Source organism: Oryctolagus cuniculus, chromosome 16 (genome assembly GCF_964237555.1).
Source record: "Oryctolagus cuniculus chromosome 16, mOryCun1.1, whole genome shotgun sequence".
Taxonomy (NCBI): domain Eukaryota; kingdom Metazoa; phylum Chordata; class Mammalia; order Lagomorpha; family Leporidae; genus Oryctolagus; species Oryctolagus cuniculus.
Window position 1 is genome coordinate 55326802 of NC_091447.1, and position 27994 is coordinate 55354795.

General features: G+C 56.4%; 1 protein-coding gene and 1 long non-coding RNA gene across 4 annotated transcripts in view; one reads left to right on the plus strand and one right to left on the minus strand.

The window, feature by feature from the left end:
• On the plus strand, window positions 1–27055 carry LOC138845824 (uncharacterized). Its single transcript, XR_011383010.1, has 5 exons — window positions 1–854; window positions 1906–10176; window positions 11220–11426; window positions 11736–18622; window positions 18746–27055. It is a non-coding gene; the product is annotated as an uncharacterized lncRNA (long non-coding RNA).
• Window positions 1–27994, minus strand: part of GRB10 (growth factor receptor bound protein 10) — a 113816-nt gene that overhangs the window by 37239 nt on the left and 48583 nt on the right. For 2 of the 3 annotated variants that reach the window (XM_051853161.2, XM_070059469.1), the window contains exons 3-4: window positions 4706–4910; window positions 2036–2180 (exon numbers count right to left, since the gene is read on the minus strand). In XM_051853161.2, the coding sequence (XP_051709121.1) occupies window positions 2036–2180; window positions 4706–4910 (350 nt within the window). The remainder of the gene's footprint in view (window positions 1–2035; window positions 2181–4705; window positions 4911–27994) is intronic. The other variant, XM_051853162.2, reaches the window with a different exon arrangement.

Consider the following 27994-nt stretch of genomic DNA (forward strand, 5'->3'; position numbering starts at 1 on the left):
ACTAAAAGTTAGCCTGCTATAGAGTTACTGAATTTCAAATCTTGCCTGCGGCTACCTGGACAGGACCACGCCAAATGATTTCCTGGGTGCTACGCTGCCCACAGGTGGGACGTCCCCACTTCGTGCAGGGAGTTGGACATGCTAACTAACCCGGCGCCATCATCGCGCACTGAGGACACGTGGTGCGGAGTTAGTCGGTACCTCATACACACGGACAGTTAGAACGAGAGAGAGAACAACTTGGCTCTCTCTAAGTGCAGCCAAGCGATTCAGCCTTTCTGCCTGCGCCTCCCCTGTGGCCTGAGGACTCTGGGCGACAACCAAGACCCCAGAGCAGCGGGATCCTGGGGATCCCACGGAAACAGCAGCAGGCACAGTTCACAGTCTTCCTGATTCTCACAGACGCGGACAGCCCAGGGGGCACAGGCCCTTGTCCTGCCAGCTGCCAGCTAAGATTTTCATGGTCTTATTTTAGGATGGGTTACTCTGTAAACAACCTCGGCTACAAATCCATAGACAGTCTGTCTGGGTCCTTATTTGAGGCAGCCGTCACCTGGGAGGCAGACACCCCAGATGGACCTCAGGGCATGTGACGAGTGCCCAAAGCCAGGGCAGTGCTGGCTCCCAGACAGAGGCCACTGACCTCGCTCCCGAGTTTTGACGGCGCTGTGACCCAGCCGGCTCTGGAGGCCAGGGCCAGCGGCAGCAGCACACGTTATAAGAGCTGTCTGTGTGCCCAGGGCGCAGAACCTGCAGGGGACGGACAGGACACGCGAGTGCAGCGGGTGGCCAGCCTGTTGTGCCTGAGGACGGCAAAGTGCGGCAGTGGGGAGCCCCGGGACGCAGAGACCGTGGTAAGGCAGGTGACCTCCAGTGCTGCCTGTCTGGAAGACGGCCAGGGTCTCAGGAACCCGAATAAGGTGGCTGCAGCCTGGGCTCTGGGTCCTAGCCACCTCTCTCACCTCCATGGGCTCAGTCTCCTTGATTGCAGGAGAGAGAACATGTGGACTTAATTCCTAGGGTGGGTCTGGATAGCAAGTGGATGCATCAATCAATCAATATATTAACCACTCACAGTAATACCTGGCACACAAAAATACTCAAAAAAAAAAAAAATCAGCTGCTGCTGCTGTAATTATCAGCAGCCCTGCCCCCCGCAAGGCTGGCTGGGTACTCCTGGCAGGGCCTGGAACCCACCCCGGCCCCAGCCCCCATCAACTAGGCAGAAGCCTATTTCTCTGACTGGACTGGCCACTGAGTTTCCTCACATACTGAGAATGGCTGCATTAACGTGGCATCTAAGTGAAGGTCCTACTTTTTTTCTTTTTAAGTTTTATTTATTTGAAAGGCAGAGTGAGAGAGAGAAGATATCTTCTATCCGCTGGTTCACTCCCTATGACTACGGCAGCTGGGGCTAGGCCAGGTGGAACTCGGAGCCAGGAGCCGGGAGCCAGGAGCTCCGTCTTGGTCTCCCGTGTGGCTGGCAGACACCCAAGCACTTGGGCCACTACCTCTGCCTTCCTAGGTGCATTAGCACGAAGATAGATCGGAAGTGGAGGAGCCAGGACTCGGGGGCACTCCCACCCAGGATGCTAGTGAGCATCTCCTGCTGTGCCCTAACAAGCCGACCCTACAGGGCTAACGTCGAAACCACAAGCTCAAGTTCAGAAATGCAGCCATCATCCTCTGGTCAGGAGGAGGCCGCCGGCCTTGGAAGGCTGGTGTGCCGAGTCAGGACCACGAGGTGGAAACAGCTTTGTCAGGATGCCTGAGCCCAGGCACTTGAGCCTTGAGGCTGATTTCCCAGAAGGCTCTGGAAGCACTAAGAGCCGCCCTTAAACACCACATCATCAGTGTTTGTGGCACATTTATGGAACGCGTTTGACACAAGATTGCATTCCTCAGGTGGAATTCTGTCCGCTGAGTTCAAACCGCTCCTGAGACGTCAAGAATGGCGGCAGCGGGAGAAGAGCCCCGGCCCCTTCCTGCCTCCCCAGGTGAGCCACGCGCCTGTGCACACCCCACGCACACTCACCTGCTTTGTCACGGGCTGGCTCGGAGGCAGGGAGGCCGGCGGGAGCACCGGGGAGCTCCCAGGGCCGCTGAGCTCTGGGAAGGGGTTGGGGATGGCCGGCAGCGAAGAGGTTCGGAACTGCGGGTCTTCATCCTGAAGGCGCCTGCTGGGGAGTGCGAGAAGGGCGCGGTTAGGGCTGCCCTGGCCCGGGGGTCAGCCCCCCTCTTCCGTGGGGGTGCTCGGGGGCGGAGAGCCAGAGGCGACCCAGCACATGCTGCGTGTGGGGCCCCGGGGACGTCGGGAGGCAGCACAGGTGGACCCTGGGTGCGCCGTGCGGGCTGGGAGGCAGTCGAACCAGGGCTGTCCCAAGCCACATCTCTTCCACAAGCTCCAGAAGCCTGGGCCCAGGCGCACCCACGGGGGCTGCAGGACGGGGTGAGAGGCAGCCGCTGGGCGGCAAAGCTCAGGAGAGGGCGCAGCCACGGGCGGACATAACTGCCCCTCGGCCGCACACCCAGACCGCTAAATGCAGGAGCTGTGCTTCACCGTGACCAAACACTGAGGGGCAACGCGACAAGTTGTCATGCTCAGACGCGAAAGAACGAACTCCTCCATGAACCAGCGTGGGGCGGGGCCCTGTGCACGCACTCACCAGAGGCCAAGGGGCGCACATGCGCATGCGCACTACAGAGCCCCCACCCACCCCCTGCCCAGGCGCGCAGGTGCACCGCAGACTCCTCAGGGCTCACCCAGAGGCTGCGGGGTTCCTCCAAACACCTCACCGCGGATCTCGGTGAACAGCTGATGTGCAGCCAGGTGTTTGTGGAAAGGAACGTTTCCGGAGAACAAGTCTGGGAGCATCCCCGAAGCAAACGTCTATCTAACCGAGGAAGCAAGCGCCCCAGCGGCCTCACCGAATTGTGAAATGAGCCCGCGCTTGTGTCCACAGAGAAAGGCTGCTGACCCTGAACTCACTGCAACCGCGGGTTTCATGAATCCATAGTCCTTGACACCACAGCTCAGCAACCCCGGCATTGCAGCACCGCCCGCACCAGCGCTACACCTGGGCCCATCTGCGCGTCCACCCCCTGCGCGTCCACCCCCTGCTCGGAAGCCTGCAGGCTTTGCTCAACAGCAGCTACGGGTGGGACTGGTGTTCTGGACACCGAGTTGGACAAACACCGGCAGAGGGGCCCAGCTGCCCCCACAATGGGACACAAGGCAGCAGACCTGAGAGGCAGAGGCCCGGGGCAAGACCAACATGGGGGCTGTAGAAAACCCCAAGTGTCAGACCAGAGAGAAATGTCTTAGAAGTTTCTGGAAGCCAGGAGGATCCTAGCACAAGGAGCAGAGTGCCTGGCAGACACAGTGCTGAGACCCCAGGGCAGAGGGCCGCCTTCACAGCCTCCGGAGTTAGTCCACTTGCGGGCTCAGCCTCACCTCAACCCTTGCCCTTCCTCCTGGGTCTCTATGCCCGAAATCCATCGGGAGTGCCTGGGACAGGCAAGGCTGCAGAGTCCCCAGCAGCTGTCCTCACTGCTCAGCCTGGGTTCACAAAGGTCTCCATGGAATGTGGAAGGCACCCTCCGCGTCCCCCTCTGCCCAGCTACCTCCTTATCTCTCAGCCACGGTCCTCCTGGGCACTCAAGACAAAACCGGGTAGGCCTGCACGCTCTGTCTCCTCCCCACCAGAACCCACGTGCTCACAATCTGCACGCTTGCTGCCCACCACGCGCCCAGGGTCCTCATCAGCCTGCCACCCTCTCCAGCTGTGAGCTGACTTCCCGGTCAGCAAACGCTTGGACCCCTCTGCCCTCTGTCCTGCCGCCCTCCACCGACCCTTGGCAGCCAGAATGACGTTGCCAAGACCCAAACCTGTCCAAACTCCCCCGACCCCGACCCCATTCTGCCCTTGGGAAGGACACCCTGGGGCCTTAGAGGCCCCACTCCGGGCCCCAAGATTGCGACCTCCTGGACAGCCGTCTCCGGCCAGCCACCTTGCTCAGGCCTCTGTGTTCTTGGGAACACAGTGTGGCCTGGCTTGTGCGTTTCTGACAAGCCCCAGGGGCACAAGTGCTGTTGGTCCCAGACCCCCAGGGGGAATGCAGGCTCGAGGCCCGCACTGCCTGCACTGTGCAGGCACCTTTCCTGCTTCCTCTGCACCAGGAGCAGCGGCACACAGCAGGCGCTCATTCAAAGCTGCCGGCAGTGTGCGGAGCCCCACATTCACCCAGTCCTGCCAGGCTGGACCCACGTACACTCAGTGGTCTCGGTCACCTGTGGTCCACAGGCATGGTCAGGGCCTGAGGCTCTTCCCCACAGAACACTGTCCAAAGATCAGCAGTGGTCACCGCCTGTGTCACCCACCTGTTCCCCTCATTGTGTGGACAATGTCCCATCGCGCCATCCCGAAAAGAAGGGGAGCGTGGTGAATCGGACATCACAATAGCGCGTGCCTGTGCACATGACTCTACCGCTGTGCCTAATTCACAAACTATCATAGGTGTGTGTGTGTAGGAGAAATATGCATGTAGAGTTTATCCATGGGGGGGGGGTCCTCACATGCCCCCGAGTCAAGGAGGCACTAAAAGGAATCCATCAGCCCCGTGTTTTGCTCAGCCAACCCATGCCTCCCGACCCCACCTGACAAGCAGAAGCAAAGCCTATCTCTGCGGAAGGACGCGGGCTCACCTGACGGCCAGGATGTGCACAGGCTGGGAGCGCTGCACCTTCTGCGGCGGGGCGGGGCGGGCACTCGCGGCAGGCGGCGGGCTGCGGGTGTGCTGGCCGTTCTGCAGCAGGGGCACCGTGTCCGACTGCATGTTGCTGCAGGCCGAGTACAGGCTCTCCAAGGATGTGTTCATGTCATTCACCAGCTTCTCCAGGTCGTCATCCTCTGCAGGGGACAAGGCGAGAGCAGGGAGGACACGTTAGTGGCGGCCCGAGTCGCACCAACACACCTTGGGATCAGGTTCGCAAACTCGGCGACTCTTGACAGCGTGTCGGGAAGAATCGGTGTTAGATCTGGGCGCCGCATCCCTGTCCGAGAGACGCCTTAGGCACCACACTTGCCACCCATCCCTGAGATGCCAGGGGAGCCCAACCCACGTCCACCTCTCTCCAGAGCACCCGCTCAGGTGCCCCCTCCTCAACTCCACCCACACTTAGCCACGCCCCAGGGCCGCAGGATCATCCCAGGAGGACACTGTCCCTAGTGAGGTCCACTAGGACTCTCTGCTCCCTGGGACTCCAAAGTGAAACAGACATGGGAGCTACGCTGCAGCCACGCCCGACACCAGTCCCAGTCCAATGAGGCTAGACAGCAGCCAAAGCCTTAGCAGAGACTCACTGTGTGGCCACTGCTAAACATGTGCAGCGTGGACTCCGAGGTACCCACCCTGCCCCCACATTGGCCCCAGAGTCCGAGGAAGGCCGTCTGCACCAGGGGCACAAAGCACATGCAGGGGCAGAAGCCAGGGTGGCACAGGACAGGTGGACAGAAAGGGATGGAGCCCAGAGTCCACAGTAATTATCTGCACATGAGTCAACCTGGCTGGGCCATGGCGCCCAGCTCTGGTTAAACACCAGTCCAGGCACTGCTCAGAAGGTCTGGTGGACCTCCAGGCACGACAGAGCCTCTGCCACACACACTCAGATAAAGTTGCCGAGGTTCTGGAAGGAAGAAGCAATGCCGCCCCATCCTGCAGATTTGGGGCTCTCTGGACTCCACAGTGTCGCTCTCAAACCAGCTCCTAGAATGTGTGCATTTCTCTGAGGACCTGGATTGGTACAGAGACTTTGGGCTGCAACCAGCACCCTCAGACAGGGACAATGACAGGGACCTGTGACCGGGGTACGCAGCTGGGCTCAGGGCAGCCTCGTACAGCTCGGCTTCTGGTGCTTTCTGAAGCCGGGCTGTACCCTGCACAGGGAACAGGTCTACAGGACAGCCGCACACCCCCAGAGCGATGTTTGGCTGTGCTTCAGCTACTCTGAGGTTCTTCTGCATCTGTGACCCAGTCCACGCTCACAGCGCTGGCTCTATGAGACTAGCCTCTTGTTAACAGCACAGCAGGCACCAGCTGAGCTCCCTGCAGGGCAGCCTGCTCCCCAGTGCCCTGGGTGACATCCCCTTGACACACAGGGCTTGCAGTCACAGACAGCAGGGCTGCCCACTGAAGGAGCCCAGAGGCTGCACCAAGGCCATCCAATTCCAGCCGTGCTCCACAGGGTGCAGGTCAGAACTGGGGACCGGGGTGTCCTAACTCCTTCTTCCTTTGGCTGTAACATGGGGTTAGCAGCAGGACCCTGCCTCAGCGACGGTGGGGGCTGGCTTAGTGATTATCTGTAGCCTTGGAACAGACAGGAGCACAGCAAACAAGGGCATGTTACTAATTAGCTTGACTTCCAGCTCTCCCTACAGAACAGACAGCGTGGTCACTATTCACCCAGTTTAACGGCCACGGAGCCAGGACTCATGGGATTAAGTTGCTTGCCCAAGATCACACAGCGCTAAGCAAAGTGCCATGAGGTTAAAAATGAGCTTGGCAGCTGCTCCTCTGACCTGAGCAGGTGCACACCCCATATAGGAGCTCACAGATCTTTCCAGAACATACTGCCTCCCGCCTTCCTGCTCCCCACAAAACCCTGCAGCGGCCCTTGCTAGGGCTTCCCACATCACTCAAGGCTGAGGGGCATAGTAAGACAAGACAGCATGAAATAACGACACCACAGCACCGCCTGAAGGCCGGGGAGCTGGGGGCGGGGGCGGGGCAGAGGACCCCAGGGGTAGCACCTGGGCATCTGCAACAGGTGGGGGCTGATGCAGGTTCAGAAAGGCCTGTGCCTTCACTGGGTTGCCCCTCTGCACGTTATGATCTTTGCTGATCTCCTCACCAAAGCCACATGAATCAGAGACGTTCCACTTCAGGTTTTAATATTCATGAATGAAATCCAACCCCAATATTTCAACATTTCACACCTTCCTACCTTCCACCACCATCGAAACAAAAATAGAACGTTTAAAGCAATCTGAATGTCCTACTCTAAATCCAACCTTGATATTTCCTCTGGGGTCCATCAGTATGTTATCTGTTTGATAACAGATTCTCTCACAGATATCTGACTGACTTATGTATGTCAACTTGGTTAAGTTCTAACGGAGACCGAAAGTTCCGTCTTCGAAAGAGTGATGACAATGTCTGATGTGGAAGGAGACACTTCCTCATCAAGTTGAAAAAAGAAGTCACTAGTCACTACACCGCGGTGTTACGGAAACCACATGTGGTTTCTGGGGACGCGCCACGTGCCACGTGTCTCAGCGAGGACTCTGGGTGCCTTTGTGTGCTGCGGCTGCTGCTGGATTCTCTTCTGGCCCTGTGGATCCAGCCAATCAGCACGGCGCTGCCAGGTAATGTAAAGAGAGAACAGGGCAGATGCTCCTGAACAGGACCCAGGTGCGGTGCCGAGCCGACGCTGACCCAGTGCCAACGAGTCCCTGTGACTGTCCTCTGAAGGAGCCAACTAGGAGGAGAGGGAAGCACGGTCTTGTCCACAAGGCGCCCTCACACGGATCTGTGAGGCAGTATTCACTGCACAAATATAGGCCAAATGACACAGCTGCCAATCAAGTTATTAATAGTTATTTTCCTTCCTTAAATAACCCATTCCAGACCTGGGCATTGACTTTGCCCCAAATATTTGAGAAGCTTATCTGATCTCAAATTCACATCTCGTTTGGTTTCGCCGTCATTAGCAAGGTGAGGCTGGTCTGGTTCTAAAATAGACACAAATTCAGTGAAACACATTTGCATTTGGCTTATAAACCGTTCCACGCCAACGTCTTCCATAAACCAAACGAGGTGTGCTGGCCCCGGGACAGGCCAGGGGAGAGAGACCAAGTGAGCAGCGAAGCATTTGCTTCTCTCCTGCCCGCCTCACTTCCTCCACTCAAAAACACACTACTGGGTTCACAGCACCCTCTAGTGTCTCTCGGGTGCTAATCAGAGATAAAGACGCTGCTTGATTCCCCGCACTGAATCGTCTCAGCCAACTCTCCCTACCCCCAGAGCTTCTTGCAGGAAGCTTTAGGGACACATCCATCACGGTTCTCTGTGCACAGAAGTGAACCTCTCGTCCCCTCCCCCGCTTTCACAAACAGGGCGCCCATTAGGCAATGAACAGCCGAGGGGCAGTCGCAGTAGGTTCAGGCCCCGCAGAGAAAACACGTAGGGTACCTTAAGTGAAAAGTCCCCAAAGCACGTGCAAAGGTCAGAGTTCCTACCCTGTCTGTGTGGACAAGGACTGGAGGGCGGCTGCACAGGTGACTGCACCTGGACCCTGTTCACTTGGCAAGCTGCCTTTGCTGACTTCCAGCCAAGTGAGCCTTTGTGCAAACAGAACTTAGAATTCTCCTGAAATGTCCTCCCGCACACCGACTCGGTCTGGGCAGAGGCACTCACTGTCGGCGTGTCGACTCTGGACACGCGCGAGCAGATTCACCGCATCGGGCGCCACGCTCTCAGTCTTTGTTCTCATTCACCAGGGTTAAGGAAACTCAGTGAACGCAAAAAGAAATCATGTAACCCGAGCCCAGCTAAAGATACCACTGCACCTTCCAATTCATAGAGTTATTTTACAAAATGGAATCAGTGTTTCATTTCTGTGGTTTCGACAGGATTTGAGGCAGGAAATAAAAACCCCAGAATCAGTCTGTCCAGGGTACGCACAAGAACTCTCCTGCAGGGCGTCGGAGTCTGTACCCCTTTGTTTCGTGTTCTAAAGGATGCATTTATTTACTCATTTGAAAGGCAGCGCGTAGTGAGAGACCCCGGCTCCCTCCCTGCCTCGCTGGGCTCCCCGTGCGCAGGATTCCACGCCGTCCGCGGGAGAAGTCCTTGAGGCGCTCAGGCTTGGGAGGACATGGAGGAAGCCGGTATTTCAGAAATGAGTGGCTAAAGTCACGTTTCCCTCATAGAAGAATTCTTACGATTTAGCCCCCTCCTCCTCCTCCTCCCCCTCCCCCTCCCCCTCCCCCTCCTCGTTTTAATGGACACCTAACGGCTGTACGTGTTTCTGGGGCACGACGTGAGGTTTGTACACTGTGTCACGTTCAGGTCAGGGGAACTGGCACATCCACAGCTCAAACACTGATCATTTCATTGTGGCGAGAGAACAAAGTCCTCTTTCAGCTGCTCAAAACAGACCATACATGATTGTCACCTATAGACAACCTACTGTGCAAGCCCAGGAAGGATCCCACGACCGGGTGGACCAGGTGCCTGCAGGGACCTCTCCTCCATTGCATAGAGCCTCCACAAGGCCCTCAAGACACGGTCTGGCCATCTGAGAGTATTTACCTTCATGGGGCTCTTTCAGAACTCAAAAGCAAACACTGGCCAGGCTTCCTGCGCATTCCCTTTCGCGACTCTTGAGTTTCTAAGGGCTGTGCCCTCCCTCCTAGCGACGCAACCTGTGCCTTTCCCACTAAGTGCCCCGGGCTTCACATCTGAGTCTAGGGTGAGTCTGCTTAATTTGGCCCACCGAATGCCAAGCTGGCAGAATTTCACAGGTTGGCGCATCAGGCTGAGTGGAGGAGCTGATGGACCCACAGCTGCTGAATCCCTAATACCTCAGGGAGTCCTCGGAACTGCTGGGGGGGGGGATCATGGGGGCTGCATTTCTCTAGCTAGAAGCAGCCTTTCGCCACCCCTGTCCCCTGCACTGCTTGTCTCTGGGCTGAGGGCTCAGAGAGAGCCAGAAAGGAGTACGGGAATCCCAGGACTCTAGAAGAGATACCGCCACTCACTCCGAGACACTTGGACTAGCCGGCCCACTAGAGAACTCCAGGAGCGGTGAGAATCACACCAGGGGTGCGTCGAGTTTGCTCCGTGGCGGGCCGCGATGCGTGTGTTCTGATGGGTGGCTAGACTTGGCTCACTGTGACCTAACTCTTGCTAACACTGTCTCCGTGCTGCAGGATCTGGCAGCAAAACACGGATCTTCAGCACAGATCTACCATTCCCTCTGACGGGGGGTTGTGTGCAACGGGTGTGCAGCATATGCACTGCTCCGCTGCCACAGAGCCCACAAAAGGACAGGAAGTCTGCCTACTCCAACAGGAGGCCCACCCACTCTGAAAGAAAGTCTACCCACGCGGACAGGTGAGTTAACTGCATTTTACTTACTTCCCCAGGCAACGAATGTCAGAGACTATGTCAAGGGCAGCTCAGCTCTCAGAAACAGGCACAGGCTTCCTGCTGGCCAGGCAACCCTGCCTCCCCCAGCAGCGGGGGCAGGGAGAGGAACCGTAGATTCAGCCCTCTGTACTGGGATTCCAGGGATTTTAGTGGATTTTATATATAAAAATCTACACTGCAAGGTGCTGCGAAGTTCCATCAAAAGAAACAAAGGAAAGCTGCTCATTTCACTCGGTCTTCCATCCACGAACACGAAAGACTGGTGTCTGATGTGCAGCAAGTGTGCCCTGGGAAGGCAAGTGTGCCATCCTGTCTGGGCTGGGCTTCTCCACAGAGCTGGAAGGAAGCACCTGGCACTCTGGCTCCATGAGGCGTGGTGACCGCTGTGTCTGCACTGTAGAGCCCTTCTAACACAGGCAGGGGATTCTCCACCGCCCAACGCTACAGCCGGCCAGGCAAGGCCCAGGGAGCTGGGCCACAAATCCACTCAAAAAGCAAAGACGCAGCCATGCTGTTTCTAGTTGTGCTTCTAGAAAACACGGTGGGGGGGCACCCGAGTCCCAGAATACCATTCCGGAAGTGTGAAAGACAACGCCGCATCATCTCAACTCTGCCTTAGCGACTTAATTTGTTCCTTCTCAACCATTTGATTTCAATTCCGAATTCTTCTATTACATCATGAATCAGGCAGAAATCTGGGTACAAGAAACTATATAAATAACTTGTCATTCTGGAAGGTTCTCATTTTCCATCACCTCTAAAAATATTATCCCAGAACACTGGAATTGAAGAAGGAAAATCCAGGTTGTGATCCAAAGGCCCGCATCCTGCTAACACCATGCCCTCACCAAGTCCATTTTCTAAAGGTAACCTAGACACCAGGAATCTTCATTGTCACACACAACATTAACACCTTGAAAGTCCAAGAGTTTAAGGCCATAAACCCAAAATCTCTTCATTCTGCAGATATTTACTGAGCGTCTCCTACATCTCTGCCATTGCTCCAGGTGCTGGAAACAGACCCTAATGAAACAGAACTCCATTCTGCCACCTGGATGGAATGCTTCCTGGAGCTCCACGCTCCGGAGACAGATAGGACGCTGAATACAAAGTATAGAGGAGGACCACTTTTTTTTAACCTCTCGAATCACAATTCCGTCTAGGAAGAACCTGAAGTGTGCTCCAGCCAATGGCAACCATTGGGGAGATGAGGGGTAAGTGGGGCCCAGTGGGTAGGTGGCGGGTAGACAGGCCCCAGCAGGCAGATGATGGGGTGGACAGGGCCTGGTGGTGAGAAAGAGAAGTTCCCAGCTGGAAGGGGATGCCTCAAACTGAGAGTTTAGGATGGGTGGGAAGTTAAAGGAAGTACACAGTGTGGTGTGTGTCCCCAGACAGAGAGAACCTTGGCCGAGTTAATGAAGTTCCCGCTCTATAAACACATCCCAGAGGCCAGAAATTCTCCCAGCATGGTTATGCTCACTGCTTGGCAGAGAAGGGTTTTAAAATGCGATCTCTGTTTACAGGCAAGACAGTCAAGGGGAGGGCACTCAGCTCCAAAAAGAGGCTAAATTCAAAGGCATCCAGAGGGGGAAAGTCATCCCAGGAGAACAGTGCCCAGCGGTTCCAAGAAATGGCACAGCTCCCAGAACTGGGAAGCCCAGGAGAGAGGCGCCGGCTCCCCAGGATGTGGACGCAGCTGTGGCTTTTACCCAGAAGGACGGGACACTCAGGAGGCCGAGGGCGGGCACTGGGAGCTGCCCCTCAACCTGCTCCAAGCAGGGCCACCTGGGAGCCCTGTGGGAAGAGGCAGGACCCTGGGACCCTGAGACCCTGAGAACCCAAGCCCTGGGTTGGAGAGAACATCTGTGCCCCTGAGAATCTACGGGCTCACCACGGATCCCTGAGCGGCGCTCTGAGGAGGTGGAGCCTTTGGAAGGTGACAGGGTCACGACTGCAGAACCCAGAGAGTCCGAGTGCCCTTCCACCCTCCCCCACGGAACCTGCCAGGGCCGTGCTCTCGGGCTTCCGGCTGCTGGAGCTGAGAAAACGTCTCTGCTGCAGCTAAGCCCGGGCCGTGCATTGCGTTACAGCGGCCAAGGCCAGGACGGCTCCGAGCAGAACGCTGGCTATTTTTGTGACAACTGCTCATCAATGATGACAAATGAAGGCACACACAAGGGGACTTCAAGAAGTTCATGGAACAAAAATGGGCTTCAATTAAAGGCCAAGTTTTTTTGATGTAAAAACTTTGCAATCCGTGCTTGCTCATAATACGAGTTTTCCATGACCTTTCTGAAGACCCTGCCTACAGTGGCGCTTCTGATGCGTGTCCCAGGAGAAGGGACGTGTACTTGGCGGTCCGGGAGACACTCACGGTGCTGGCGCAGACGGGGGCAGGGGGATGCACAGGCTGAGCTCAGAGAGCAGCAGACAGGCTCTGATTTTCATCTCGGGGAGAGCGGACCTGAGTCCACGGGACTCCACGCTGTCCGGTGACGCCGCTTGCCCACGATCGTTCCGAGGCAGCTCTGTAGGGCGTGCTGAAAACTCTGGCCGCCACCCTTGAGCAGCTACCAGAGGCTCGAGCTGCAGCCACTGGTGTCCAGTTCTCCTACCGAGCCAGCCAAGTGGACGTTTTACATATCTCAGGTGGAGGGAGTGAGGCCGAGTCACTGGGCCACCAGGCCCGGGGCACAGCTGGACACTGCCTCCTTCCTACATTTTGACCAGGGGAAGCTTGGGGAACGGCCCAGCTGTCCACATGCATCTGGACCACCAAAGACAGATTCCAGGGCCTTCCGGAAGCAGGGGTGGAGAGCTGTGGGGACACTCACTACCCGAGGGTCTACCACACTACATCCGCCAACCCGGAAGAGCTGGCAAACGGAGCCTGCTCCCCTGGCTGGGGCCAGAAGCCATGCACGCCAGCCAGTGGCCTGCGCCTGTGAAATCACCGCCCACTTCAGCTAGCCATGTGCGAGTTAGTCCCTGGAATCAGAGACCCAGGTCCCTGGGGCTGCGCCTTTCTCAAGGTGAAAGCAGTGATCCAGTGGATCCCGGTCTGCAGCCAGGGCACGCCAGCCCTGCTCACTGCGCTGAGCCCTGCTGGAGGCACCAGCAGGTCCATCTAGCCACCTGACTCGTGCAGAGTGGGAGCCTGCCGGGGTTACTTCTCAATACACTTAAAAGCACATCCGCGGTGAGGAGAGGGTTAACGACCAGTGTGGCAACTCCTGGTCCCACCTCTGGAAAGGTCAGGGCCATTACAAAGGACCTTCGTTGTCAGAGGGAATCTAGGGGGACAGGCTGTTGGCCACGGGGAAACAGCAGAGGCGAGGTCCCCGGGCAGGCCGCGGGCGCCACGCCACACGGGACCCCGCAGCAGTCTCTGTGGGGAGCTGCAGGTGTGAAGGTGCTGCTCACTGGGACGGAACGCCCAGGCCTGGGGACCTACGTGGACTACAATGATGACCACGTCACCATCGCGGCAGGACGGCTTTTGAAGGTGACAGTGCGCGCTGCACTGAGACGGGTGGGTTCCCGCTCTTTTGTAAACCTTGCTGAAGGTCTGGCGCTCAGAGGCCCCTCTCTGGGAACAGAGATGAAGATTTTACATAAAAATAATTCATTCCAAAATAAATATGTTTATCTGGACCAGCTGGAGGCTGGTTAAAACTGGTTAGCTACGGTTTAAACAAAAACAGTTAAATGGAGCTAAAATGTAATATAACGGATAAAACATAATATTGGATTATAGGAGAGAGGATACTCACGTTCATTACCCAAGGGAAACCCAAAGATATTCTCTGATCATGGATCTTAATTAAAGGGGAGAATGACTTCCTGCTAAGCGACACCCCACTACTTCTAGAAGGACTTAGGCTTCCTGGGACAAAACCCCCCATCCGTTAGGTGGCCCGAGGTTAGAAACGACTCGGCGCTCGCTCCGCACCCCGAGGCCCCGGCAAGCCACGGACTAGTGTGGTACACGAATGAGCGAGTGGTGAGGGAGGGGAGATGTGGAACGGGGGAACGGGAGACTGGAGTTGCTAGGATCCTGACGGCAAATGGCAACAGGAAGCCCGAACAGGGTGCAGTCATCGCTCGAGGGGACAAAGGAGCAGCAGGACTTGAGAGCACCTGAGACGCTGTGGAGGTGACCCTGAGAGGCCAGTTCTACAGCTGGTCGCACCCAGGAAGCCAGGAACGCAGGCTCCTCCACGCCGTCTCCCTACAGAAGACACAAGCCTCTGCGGAAGCACAAAATGCGCAGGGAGCTGACGGCAGGGGTCCTGCACCTTGGCTGCTTTCGTGGCCAAGGCAAGTCTGATGCCCATGGCTGAAGAGTCAAAAGGAAAAGAAAATGCTGGGGGGCTGGAGAAACAAGGCTGATCCGGGGGCAGGCAGTCCCACGCCCAGCCCCCCAACTCCCCGTGCTGTGGTCTGGGCAACTCTGCTCCCACCGGCCTCACTGCCTCTGCACAGGGAGCCAGTAAGACTGAGCAGGGTTGGATGGGCTACAACATAAAGCACTCGTCCCAATCCACTAGGAACCAATTTCTGCAACAGGGAAGTCCTCTGAGAAACAGAGAAGGGGGCGGCGAGTTGGGGTGCACCTCACAGGTGCCCCAGCATCCGTCACCCTGGCCTGGGAGCAGAGGCGGGCACCGGCATGCAGATGCCGTGTGCCACAGGGCACAGGAACGTGAACACCGCCAGCTCGTCAGGGAGGGATTACGGGGACTCTTCTCCCTGCTCTTGTGCATCTCGACCCCACAGCAAGGTGTGCAGGTCCTGGGGGAGCTGGCGGGAAGAGCTCACCTGTGTTCTCCCTCGTGGCCCTGCGTATCCTCCCACGTCCTGGACACTCAGCGCAGGTACAGACAGAGAGGACTCCACAGCCACGGAAGGCTGTGGATGCTGAACTGAGCAGTTGTACTTTTCAGTTTCCCCCTTCTCTGGGTGAATATGCTGACTGAGACACACACACACACACACACACACACACTTCCTTGAAGTAAACTCCTGACACTGGCTCAGAGCACATGGGTGCTGCAGGGCTCCTTGTCTCCCTCCAGGGTGAGACTCCCTCTCCCGGGGGCCACTGGGCAGGCTGGGCATCATCCACTCAATGCCACCGCCTCGCAGGGCGCACAACCTTTCTGCAAAGAACGCACTGTCCGCCTGATGGTACAGAAGAAAGACTCCGCTGCCCAAGGGAGCGCATCCTCAGATGAACACAGCGTCCAAGGGCAGCCCTTCCTGACGCTCGCCACGGAGCCACGCTGCCCCCCACGCCTGCAAACCCATCGGGGCCCAGCGACTCCATGCACTTTTGCACGTGGACTTCACGTGAGAGGCCCAGGGACACGGCCTCAGCTCCGGGTCGCCGAGGGGCATGGCAGGCACACTCACAGCACCCACGCGTGTGTCGAAGGGATGGATCCAGGAAGGAGGGCCATCCACACGGTAGAGCCCAGGTGACAACACACAGGGATCCCGGAACTGTCACACTCAGCTAGAAGAAACTAGCAACAACAGGACAAACACCGGTGATCCCAGTCACGGGGGCACCCGGGACAGGCAAATTCAGAGAGCCGGGAAGTGGATCACAGGTCACGGGGCCCAGGGAATCAGTGCTCAGCGGGCACAGAAACTCATGGCTTTATTGGCCGAAACTTTGCAAAGAGCCGGTGGAAGCTGAGCCTCCGTAACACCGCCGAGTCGGGTACCCGCAAAGACGGCTAAAAGGGGGAATTCTGTCTTCCATGTTCTACCACAGCAAGGAAATACGTGTGCAAAGCCGTCGAGAGTGATTCCAGCCATCACTAAGTCAGCTGCTTTCGAAGTAGAACGCCTGCCTTCCCGCAGCTGCTCAGAAAAGCATGGCGGGCCCTCAGCAGCTGTCGCACAAAGAGGAAGACGAGCGGCTGAGCCCTGCAACGTGGCCAGAGGCGAGGCGCCCCCTCCGGTGGGCCGCAGGGGCAGGCTGGGGGGGTCCTGGCTAATCCTCTCCTCTCCTCTGCACATCAGGCAGCCCCCTCCTCCCGGCCCGCGGCGTCCTGACGGGCCAACTAGAAAACCAGCCCTGCTACGCGGCATCTGGTGAGAAAAGAGCCCAGCGCGTCGGGTTTGGCATCCGGCGGAGAGGAGGGAGGACACGTCGGCTCCTGCAGGCTGTGCTGGAGGCCCAGCTCCACGCTGGCTGCCCCACCCCCAGGAAGGGGCCCACCCCGAGGAGGGAGGGGCTGGCCGCGCCGCGGGGCCAGAGCTGCAAGCCCAGGCCCACTCAGCGCAGACGCCCGGGGCCTCCAGAGCGCCAAGAGCGCCCGAACCTGGACACACTTGAAAGAGGGACGGTGCCTCTCTGCTCCCGCGCCGGGCCTGGGCTCCGGCGTCCGTGCCTTCCAGCCCCGTGGGTGTCCCTGTTTCTCCCGGGCAGTGAGTGTGCAGAGCATACACCCACCCGGCCTCTGCTGCACACTGCCTGCCTCTGCCCCCTCTTCTATTTGATTGTTTATCTTCTTCTATTTATAGGGTTTATAGGATTCAAAAGAAATAAACAGAAGATACTAATGCTCCCCGTGTTACAGGCATTGCAGATGGTTCTTGCCAGGCTGAAGTGTGCCTTCAGCATTTTAACTATCGGCTCTTATGTCTGTACAGGAATTTGAACTTGTAATACCCAAACTTAGCATTTTCCCTTCATGGCTGTGCTGTGTGACTTAGGAAAGTCTGTCTGAGCTGGGAGCACGAGGATATAAATATTCTCACTACTCAGTAAGTCGTGGTATTCAGATATCTAAAAGACATGTTGCTTTTTCACCTTTAGTTAGTGAACCGGCAGGAGCTGACTGCTGCGCCAGTGTGGGCCAGGGTTCCGGCCCCCTGGGCCCCCAGCCCTGGCCCCTGCCCGCCCCTTCTGGAAGCTTCTGTCCCCTCCGCTCAGTGACTGCTCTACACTCTTCCCACGAATGTGCTCTCTCCTCCTGGAGGTCCCTCCTGGCCCTCGGTCTTTCTGTCTGCGCTTGGAGCAGCAAACTCTCCTCCCTGGGATGACCCCCACGGTGCCTGCAGCCAGTCCACTGCTCCCGGCCCTGTTCTTCAGCTCCAACCTGGCCCTGGTGAGTTTTGCTTTTTCTTCTTAAAGTTAGAAAGCAGCTGTTAAATCTGACCGAAACTCTGTGGGGAATGTGGCTGCGCCTGCATTAAATTTAGAAATACAAAGGGGCACCCAAGAGCACATGGGAAAGATAATTAAAATCCAAGTTTATTTTGGTGCGAGGACGTTCTGAAATCCACACAGCTTTTTCAGAGTGCGTGTTTTCCACACTTCGAGGCCCCTGGTGAGTTTGGGCACACGTGACGTGTGATCGCGGCGCAGCGCCCCACCTGCTCCCGCCTTTTCTGCGGTTCTTTAGCAACAGGCTATGATACCTGCTGCAGCCTGCTGCATTTATTCCTAGGTACTTTAGGATTCTGGTCACTATTAGAAACAACATTCCTTTATCCCCATGTTTCCTGGCTGTCTTCCCCTGGTGTACAAGGATACCACCAAGAGCCATGTGTGGCTCTCACGTCGCATCTGTCACCTCACAGAACTCTTACTCGGCCCCGGGGGTCTCTGCATTGCGGTGTGGAATTTCTATCTAGAGAACTATTATTTTATCTCCTTTCCATTTGTGTTTCTTGCTGTACTACACAGGCTAAAACTTCCAGCAACAGTGGGCGCCTTGTCTGACTTTGCATATTCAGGGACACGACTGATGCAGGGTCTCCAAAGTCCAGGCAAAAAGCATATTATGGAAAATCTATGTCTGGATTTCAAAACTGCCTGCATCAGACTAAATTTGTCTTTTAACGCAATTTTCCCCGGCTTTCTGTAGTACCCTCGTATTTCTCCATGACGCAGATCTTAGGTTTCTGACAAATGTTAGCAGGTGAAGGAGCTGCCCTTTCCGTGTGGCTTGGGGAGTCTTGGTGCTGTTTGCTGAGTTCAGAATTGGCTGAAATGTTCCTGTATGCTGAGATGATCCCTCTTCCCTTCAACCTTTAAGTGAACACAATGGATGTGTTCAGAATCTTCTTCAAGAAGAAAAACCATCCTTGCATTACTGTACTCAACTCAACTTGGTCAAAACGTGCTTTTTGTGTGCTTTATATGAACTACTAATATTGAGTCATTAGACTTTTGATGTTAACCTATGAAAACAGGTCTAGGGTTTTCATCTCTGGCACTATTTCCAAACTACACAGACACTATGTGACTGGAGGGCACGCACAAAAGACAGACAGTAAACTGTGTGTGTCAGAGAGAAAACTGTGTGTGTGTGTGTGAGAGAGAGAGAGAGAGAGAGAACCTCTGTGTGTGCATGCATGAGAAAACTATGTGTGTGTGAGAGAGAAAACTGTGTGTGTGTGTGAGAGAGAGAGAACCTCTGTGTGTGCATGCATGAGAGAAAACTGTGTGTGTGAGAGAACCTCTGTGTGTGTGTGTGTGACAGAGAAAAAACTGTGTGTGTAAGAGAGACAGAGAGAACCTCTGTGTGTGCATGCATGAGAGAAAACTATGTGTGTGTGAGAGAACCTCTGTGTGTGTGTGTGACAGAGAAAAAACTGTGTGTGTGTGTGTGTGTGTAAGAGAGAGAGAGAACCTCTGTGTGTGCATGCATGAGAGACAGAGAAAACTGTGTTGTGTGTGTGAGAGAGAAAGAGAACCTCTGTGTGCATGCATGAGAGAGAAAAAACTGTGTGTGTGTAAGAGAGAGAGTTATGTTGGTCACAAGCAGAGTACTAATGCCTTTTGACTTAAAACAAGGCCAGGCCTCAATAAACCCTGAGTACCCTGAGTGGAAAACACACGAATCCTTCTGACATACAGCACACTCAGCACACAGCACGACACGGGCGCCACGCAGCCCTCGTGACCGCGGCCCCTGCGGGCATCAGCAGGGAGCACGAGACCCCTCAGTGCTGGCTGGGCTGCACCTGCCACGCAGCAGGAAGATGGGGTACACCCCAGGCTCCAGAGCACCCCGACCACAACACAACAGAGCCCCCTGTGTGTCAGCTTCAGTACTGGCTGTTGAAATGTCCCTGACCACACACGAGTCCCTCAGCACTCAGCGTGCCACGCGGAGGGAATGCACACGCGGCACCATTTTCCTGCTGGTGTGAGAGACACACGCTTTCACACACAGAGGGGAGGGTTTCTCGGAGGCCACGGCGCTGGCTCCTCACTCCGGGAGCCCTTATCAGGCACTGCCTGATCTCTGTTTCTGCAGTTCCCCAGCCAAGGCTTCCCCGCCCCGTCGGCTGAACACAACACCCATAAGACCCTGGGACGGGGCGGACAGGACACAGAACGCTGCCCGTCCAGAACACCGAGTGCAGGGTTCCCGCATGCAACCAGGGGCCCACGCCCTCTTGTGCTCACCCCTGTGGACATGCTAACCTGGCCTGGGAGATGCTTCCAGGACGTAGCATGGCAACCCGAGAGACACCCCGGGTGCACGGCCTGCGTCTCCCTCACCCGCCTTACACCCCTAGAAGCAGCCCGGCCAGGCCAAAGGTCGTGTGCATGTGTTCAGGCTCTGGAAACAGCGTCCGGCTCCTCCTCGCTCGGAACAGTGGGCAAACTGCTCCTCTTGTAGCAGCCGCGGCAGCCGGCGCGGCGACTTGGCATTTCTCCGGAAGTGCGCTCCGTGCCAAATCCACAGATAAGCAGCACCCCCCCCCCCATGGTTCTCCTCTGCAGGTGCTTCCCAGGAAAGCTGAACACCTACTCGTACGCACAGTGGCCCTCGACACACACCCCTCCCAGCCAAGCCTGGCCTCCCTGCTTGGGAGTTTGGGGCCAGACACTGGGGCTCTCGGTCAATGGGCTCACCTGTAAACGAACTAACGGACCCCATGTGACCACAAAAGGGGAAAGGTGAGTACCACCAACACACACACATAGCCACACACACACACGTGCACACCCACATGGACACAAGAACACACACGCATGCACACACACGCACAGCCACGGCTCTCCCTGGCCCACTGCAGGCTGACTTCTTCCCCATTCTCCCAGGACAGGCTCGGGCCTGGCAGGAAACTGGCCACACTGCAGCAAAAGCGTGACTCCCCACCTCGTCTGTCTGTGGGTGCAGTTATATTTTTGACTCTCAGGAGTTTAATTCAATGTCTTCAAGCCTTGATCTTTTCTTTCTGATTCTTCATTCTAAGCTTGAAAACTGCCATCAGCCTCGACCAAAAAAGTTGAAAACCATTCACTTGTGTTTTATTTTGATTTCTTTTCTGACTGATATACACAGGTACTTCAAAAAGAATCACGGAACATGGAAATAAAAGGCAAGTAGGCCGGCGCCGTGGCTCACTAGGCTAATCCTCCACCTTGCGGCGCTGGCACCCCGGGTTCTAGTCCCGGTCGGGGCGCCGGATTCTGTCCCGGTTGCCCCTCTTCCAGGCCAGCTCTCTGCTGTGGCCCGGGAGTGCAGTGGAGGATGGCCCAAGTGCTTGGGCCCTGCACCCCATGGGAGACCAGGAGAAACACCTGGCTCCTGCCTTCGGATCAGCGCGGTGTGCCGGCCGCAGCACGCCTGCTGTGGCGGCCATCGGAGGGTGAACCAACGGCAAAAGGAAGACCTTTCTCTCTGTCTCTCTCTCCCTCACTATCTACTCTGCCTGTCAAAAACAAACAAACAAACAAACAAACAAAAAAAAACAAGTAATTTGGCGCGAGAGAATCCTTTTGGAACCCATGCACACAAGTGGCCTTCAGGAAGGTGGAGGAAGGGAGGCGCTGTGAAGAAACCGCACGCGGACGTCAAAACGCTGCTGTGTGAAAAGCAATCACGTTTCCACCGGGCTGCCCGTGCCCACCCAGCACAGACCCACAAGCACCGAGCAGCCACAGCATCCAGCGGGGCCTGCACTCTCACCAACACCACCCCCACGAGCAGCTCCTCTCGCCATCATGGGCAAGAGCAGCCCAGGAGCTGCCAACACTGGGCACAGCCCGGCACAGCCCGGCACAGCGAGCCGCAGCTCAGTGTCCACAGACGACGGGCATCTGTGAGGCCCACACCCCCTCACGGCTTTGCCGGGAGATGAGTGAGGGCCCGAGCGCTGGCTCTGCGGGAAGCCCGTGCCGTGACGGGCGCCCTGCCCTCGTCACCAGCTAAGTTTAGAGCCGTTCCATCACCTGTCGAAGGAGCCCCACGCCCAGGGCCCGTCAATCCTGACGAATGGCTTTCCCAAAATAAAACGTCTCTGCCAAGTCCCTTCTGCTCCTGTTCTGGACGGGGCATTCCCACGTCGAGGAGGCCGTCGGCCTGAAGGAGTAGGGGGAGCTCTGGAATCTCTGCCGGGGGGATGGCGTGACCTTGGGGAGGATGGCAGCCCCAGAGGACTGCTGGGAAGACTCCGTGTGGCCAGGCACATAAATAAATCACCACTTGTGAGTGCCCGCTGCTATTTTTACTACAACACTGCCACTGCCGCCACCTCCTCCACCATCACCTCCATCTCTGCCACCATCTCCAACACAATCTCTGTCAACTCTGTCACCTCCTGCACCGCCAAACTTCACCACAACCTCCACCACCCCGCCATGTCCTCCGTCACCTCCCCCTCCCCCACCTGCAACAGCTTCACCATCAGCTCATCATCTCCACCTCATGCCCTCACCCTGACACCTCCACCCATCGCTTCCTCCAACCCCAACGTTCACAAACCCCTTCCCCTGAGAAAGGGCAACTGGACAGCAAGACATCCACGTGCAGCCCCCGGCACTGATCTGTACAACGGTTGGCACGCAGAGCCTGAATCAACTGAGAGCTCAACGGTTACTTCAGAGTTGGCAAATTAAAGATCTCTAAACCACCCACTTAATAATGACAACCACAGCCTTTCCAGCGCCGCAAGAGGTCCAGTAGGCTATAGATTACGGCGTGAATATAGCAAGCAACAGATTCCAGACAGAGTAAGATTTTTACTCTGACCTCAGGGCATTGTGGTCAGCCCTAACTCCAAGTCCCAGAAATGGAGGAGTGACTGCAGGCTTCCCTCCTGAATGTCCCCACTCCTGTCCCTCCCCTTCCCCACCATCACGGGGGATCCCCACACACTGAGCCTCAGGGAGCTGCAGGGTCCAGGCCCAAACGCTGCCAATGTCCAGTTCCTTTTGGGGGACTAAGGAGCCTGAGAAAAAGGGCTGAGTCAAAAAGGCATTAACTGGGGCGGGCGCAGTGGTGGAGCAGGTAAAGCCGTTGCCTGCAGTGCCCGCATCCCATATGGTCGCCAGTTCAAGTCCTGGCTGCTCCACTTCCAATCCAGCTCTCTTCTATGGCCTGGGAAAGCAGTAGAAGACGGCCCAAGTGTTTGGGTCCCTGAACCCATGTGGGAGACCCAGAAGAAGCTCCTGGCTCCTGGCTCCTTGCTTTGGATCAGTCCAGCTCAGGCAATTACAGCCATTTGGGGAGTGAACCAGTGAATGGAAGACCTTTCTCTCTCTCTGCCTTTGCCTCTAACTCTGCCTTTCAAATAAATTAATACATCTTAAAAAAAAAAAAAAAAAGGGCATTACCTGAAGGCTGAGGAGAACACGGCTGGGAAGAGGAGTTTGAATCTCATGCACTGGCCGTGAGGACAATCCTCCCACAACTCTGAGCCTCAGCTTCCCCATCTGAGACAGGTATGGCCAACCAGCGGCCACACAACGGGGTGCACAGGGCCACTGCAACTACGCTGACCCCAGCTTCTTCAGCTCCGAGCTTCTCACTTCCTCTCCTGGTTCCACAACCGCCTGCAACGTCAACTCTCAAAGCAGAGAACCAAAGTACGTGCAGCTGGAACAACCAACCAAGACCCTCTCCTGGGAGAGCATCAGGTGTGCAGGAGGCACAAATGCACCTGCACCCTTTCCCCAGAGAGACAAAGGGGCAGCTCTTTCTTGGACTTTCCCAACCAGTTTCTCAGAGTTCAACTTTCTCAACACCAACTACAGAATCTGGAAACAGTTCTCATTGTCCTAGACGACCAGAAAAAGGTCCCTCGGTAGGGGCCCCTCCTCGCTTCTAAGACCCTCTCACGGGCAGGGCGCAAGGTCTCTGGCAGCTGGAGGCCAAGAACCTGGAGGTGGGACAGGGTGCGTGAGGTCTCCACAGCGTGTGTGGATCTGGTGTGGGAGCCCTTGAGTAGCAGGGGTGAGACGAGCAGGAAGGGCAGAGAACAGCTCCGAGCAGCACGGAAGGCCATGGCAAAGGGGACGGTGGCTCACAGACACTCCAGAGAGGCACCATTCATGGAGATTTCTATGAGGCAAGAGGCAAACACAGAAGAGACCCCACTGGACTGACACCGGGCACAGAGCGGATTAGCCCTTCTGCCCCAAGCTTCTCTCTCCCGTAAGGAAAGCACAGGAAGACCATGGGGGCCCAGCCTCAGCAGGGAACACACGAGGCAGCTCCCCTGTCCTTCACGTGTGACAACTTACTGTGGCCTGAGCCAAATGTCTGCAGACTGTACAACACTGAGCAAATATGCCCGCTCCCTGGGCCCACTTCCTCAACATCAGAACCAGACCCTTGGACCCATGACCTCCAAACCTCTTTCCCATCCTAAGGCTGAGTCTGTACCCTACAGAGAAATGTTCCGAGCTAATCTATTCCTAGAACCATGGTTAAAATAATACCACGGTGACTTCAGAGCTCCTGGCCAACATGGACTATCAGGGATTGGATGTACCCTCTCTCTCCTTAAATAACTAAGAGATTAAAATGCTTTTCATACACTGGACACCAGGCAGCACAGCGTAGTGGTTTCTGAGAGTGAGGACACAGGCGACGCCAGCCCCGCTTGTGTCTGCTGCGCTACCTGGACAGGGTTTCTGATCTCAGGGCAAGGAGGGAAACTAAAGGAAGACACATGTCTTCCCATGCAGAAAGACACAGAGTTCCAGGAGACGCAGGCAGGGAGAGGAGCTGGGGCAGACCGAGCGGGGAGTTCTGGAGACCCTCTCAGGGTTCCTCCCAAATCTTTAGCTGAGTACTGCTGACTTCACACCAGGGGAAGGGAAGAACCTCTGGAGAAAGCAGGCAGAGCCACCCCTGGTGCTCACACGGAGCAGGTAAAAGTCTGTTCCCACCCCACTAAGTGGAAAACCTCCATCCACAGAAGGATCCTGCCAACAGTGAGGGCAAATCAGCGTGCAAACACAGCTGCCGGCCCAGCTAACAAAGAGTAAAAGCAAGCTTCAAAGGATCAAACGACGCCTAACAAGCTGAAGTGTTCCCAGAACCAGACTCAAAACATGTTTCAGGGAACATAAAAAATCAACAAAACAACGTACTCAACCATGTACGTACAATTCACAATGTCTAGCATCCAAACAAAAATTACCAGACAGGGAGACGGGAAAAGAACATAAGACCATTAATAAAGACCAGTGCCATGAACCCAGACAGGACACACAGCAACCACAAGCAGGCTCAGTGTGTCCGAGAGGAAGTCAGTCAAACAGCTGAAAACACAACGCAGGTGAACAGAGGTGTGCTGGGTGGGACGAACCACGCATCAGACCCCAGCCTGCATCTCACCACCCACTCTCCTTCTGCCCCCAGCCACCAGTCTCCATGGGGGCTCCCTCCACACTGAGGGCCCATGGGGTCCAGAGGCTGGGGTAGGAGAGCACCCTGTGAAAGGACCATCTAGCAGGACACACAGAGGCAAAGGAAGAGGGACACAACCACAGCCAACACCCCCAAAAGAAGCCAGAGGGGACAGACAGGAAACCGACTCCGATTTGGGACCAGAGAGAAGTGAGGTTGGAGCCGACTCTTCTCACTGTCCAGCACTACAACCTGGCCAGGGCAGGCCCCTCAGCCTCAGTCTCACCACAAGTCAACCTGGGTACCAACGCTGATCCCAACGTGAGGAAGTACAAGTCCTGCACAAAACACGGGGCGGCTCCCTCCTCAGCCCCACAGAGACAGCAGGTGAAGATGGAGGAGCACGCGTGGGCACGGAAAATGGAATTCAAGTGTGAACTTATGCTGCTGCGAAAAGCCATGAGATGCAGGCAGGTTTTTTCATAATAAGCATCTTCCAGGAACTTGCTGGGGGCAGCTCCTATGGACAGGTCTCAGAATGTGCTTGAATCAAAGAAACTCATCTTTTCATTCCATGTTCAGGAGAGGCGCATCAGGGGAAAAAAGAGGATTCACACAACCCTCACAGTCAGCGCCAGCCACACACGGTCCGGGAGTGGACCCTCAACTCACACACAGTCACTGCTCCAGACTCACTTCTTAGGTGGCATAGAAAGCCATTGCAGCAGGTCCTGTGCAGCTGGCACACTGAGGGTGCTTCACGGAGCTTTGTATCCTGCTACGTGGACTGCCAGTGCAGGAGGCACCACCACCAAAGGTCTCCAAGGACACAGAGGCCAGCAGACATCCACCTGCCATGCCTGCACGTGTGGTCACTCAGGCAGGAAGAGCTACAGCGCTGGAGGCCCAGGCCCAGTCCTGGTGCTTGAGGGGTGGGTTCCCCACCGAAGGTTCAGGGACAGAGCCCTGAAATGGTAGCAACACATGACCCGGGGTCACGTGACCCAGGTGTCCCCAAGCCTTCACGCTACTGTCCTGTCTCCAGGCGCAGGCGCAGGCCCTGGGGTAGAACTACAAGGGGTCCCAAGAAGCCGCATCTCAATACAAGCAAGGGTGTTTTTCTTCATCAACCAGGAAATCTCAAAAATAGAATCATGGGTTGGGCATCTCTAATCCCAAAACCCAGAACAGGAAGTTCTGAAATATCCGGAACCCTGAGCACCAACACCAGGGCTGCACGTGGGGATTCCATACCTGGCCCTGGCTCGAGGGGCCTCAGTCGGAACACGGGCACTAAAAATAGTGTGTGAAGTCACCCACAGGCTGTGCACAGCTGTGCAGGAAACGCACACAGAGTCCCTGTTTGGACTTGGGGTCCCATCCCCAAGACGCCTCATTGTGCACCCCCGAGCTTTACAAGGGAGTGAAGAGGGAACCGGTGTTTCCGATAAAGGGCTCCTGACTGCTCCTGCTGCCCCACACCTCAAGCCAGCTGACCGCCTTTTGCCAGACTGGTGAGAAACGATTTCCCAAACCCAAGGCCGTCCAAGCTGTAAAAGTGAATATTCCTCTGTGATTCTATGGACTCGGAAAGATTATAATCTCAATTTTTTTTTTAAAGTCAGCCATCTCTTGAAATTTCCACAACAGACTTAACCAACGACAGAAAACCCACACTTGGAAGCAGGGTGACCACGCTGACAGACGGCCGCACGGGACCCGCTTTGCTTTGCATTTTGCGTTTCTCTGAAGATGGCGAATGTTCTCACATTTGCCGTGACACCTAGCACGGGGGCGTGGTCCCTTCCCCACCACCTGGCAGCCGGAAGTGGTCAAGAATTAAGGACCGTGTGGGCACAAGGAGGACAGCGTGGTGTCCACCCCGACGAATGCAGGCGCTGTGGTCCTGGCGACCCCGTCCCACCGCGGGGCCGAGCGTGTGGCACACGGGTGCCGGACGGCTTGACCCAGTTCTGCCACAACGGGATGCAAGTCTTCTGAACTTTGGGGCCTTCACGCTTAGACACAAGGAGCTGCAGGCCAAGGTGCAGGCACCTCAGTCAAGGAGTGCAAACGGCAACTGAACGCTTAGCTTGGTGCCAAAAATGTTGACACCCACACATACATTTTTTCACAATGATGCGTATGATACCATTTCATGATAGTTCTGAAAATCCCTCATACGAACAGGACTCCTGCTGGCCCCCAACAGCCCTCCCGTTCCCAGCTGAGAAAGCTCTGACTTCCTCCCCGGTGCCTCCTCTTCCTCAGGGACCCCTGCTTTTCTTACTCAGACATCATTATCACCATTGCACTGGGGACCTCACTCCCCAGTGGGTCCTCCACCAGGACCTCAGAGCCCCGGGGATGGCTACCCAGCTCCTAGCCGGCTCCCTGGACCCCAGTGCACCGGGCAGCGGCCATACTCCATCAGCATCCAGGGAATGTTGGAGGTTGACCCTGGCTGGGCCCCTCAGTGTGGCCGAGCTGCTGCTGGGCCACCCCACCTGCCTCCCTGAGGCCCGCAACAGCCTGGCACCAGCAGGGAAACATGCCGGGGTCTCCCGGGCGACGGCGGGACTGTGAGGCGCACAGGCAGCCTCCGAGAGGGGCAGCCCCGTGCCCGTCACGGATGCGGAGCGGGCCACAGAAACGCACACGCCGAGCGCGGCGGTGCTCTCCCCACACACAGTCGCCTATCAGTGACTCACCGACTGAGTCACACATCCGGCCCAAGCCACAGCTATTAGTGAAAAGCTACAATTAGAAAAGTATTAGTGAGCCGAAGACTTTCAGAAGACGTTTTTCTCCACAGAGCCCCGAAGAACCGTCTAATTGCTGTAATTGCTCAAGACCGGAGCCCACTGTAAATCACTCCGTGTTCTGAGAAATTCTGGAACTGTCAGCTAATTTTCCAGGAAAGACGATGCGCGCTGCCCAGTCTCGGCGCTGGATCGCTGCAGGAGTAGACGCGGCAGGACCCGGAGCACTTCCTTGGAGGACCACAGAGCCGCCAGGGAGCGCCGCCCTGGTTCCAGCACACTCCCGGGCCCTGGGAAGCAGCCGGGGGCACCCGACAGTGAAGGCGACACCCACACGGTCCCTCGTGGACGGCCCCCGCCTGGAGTCTGTGCTGTGCAGAGGACGGGACACGCGAAGGCCGG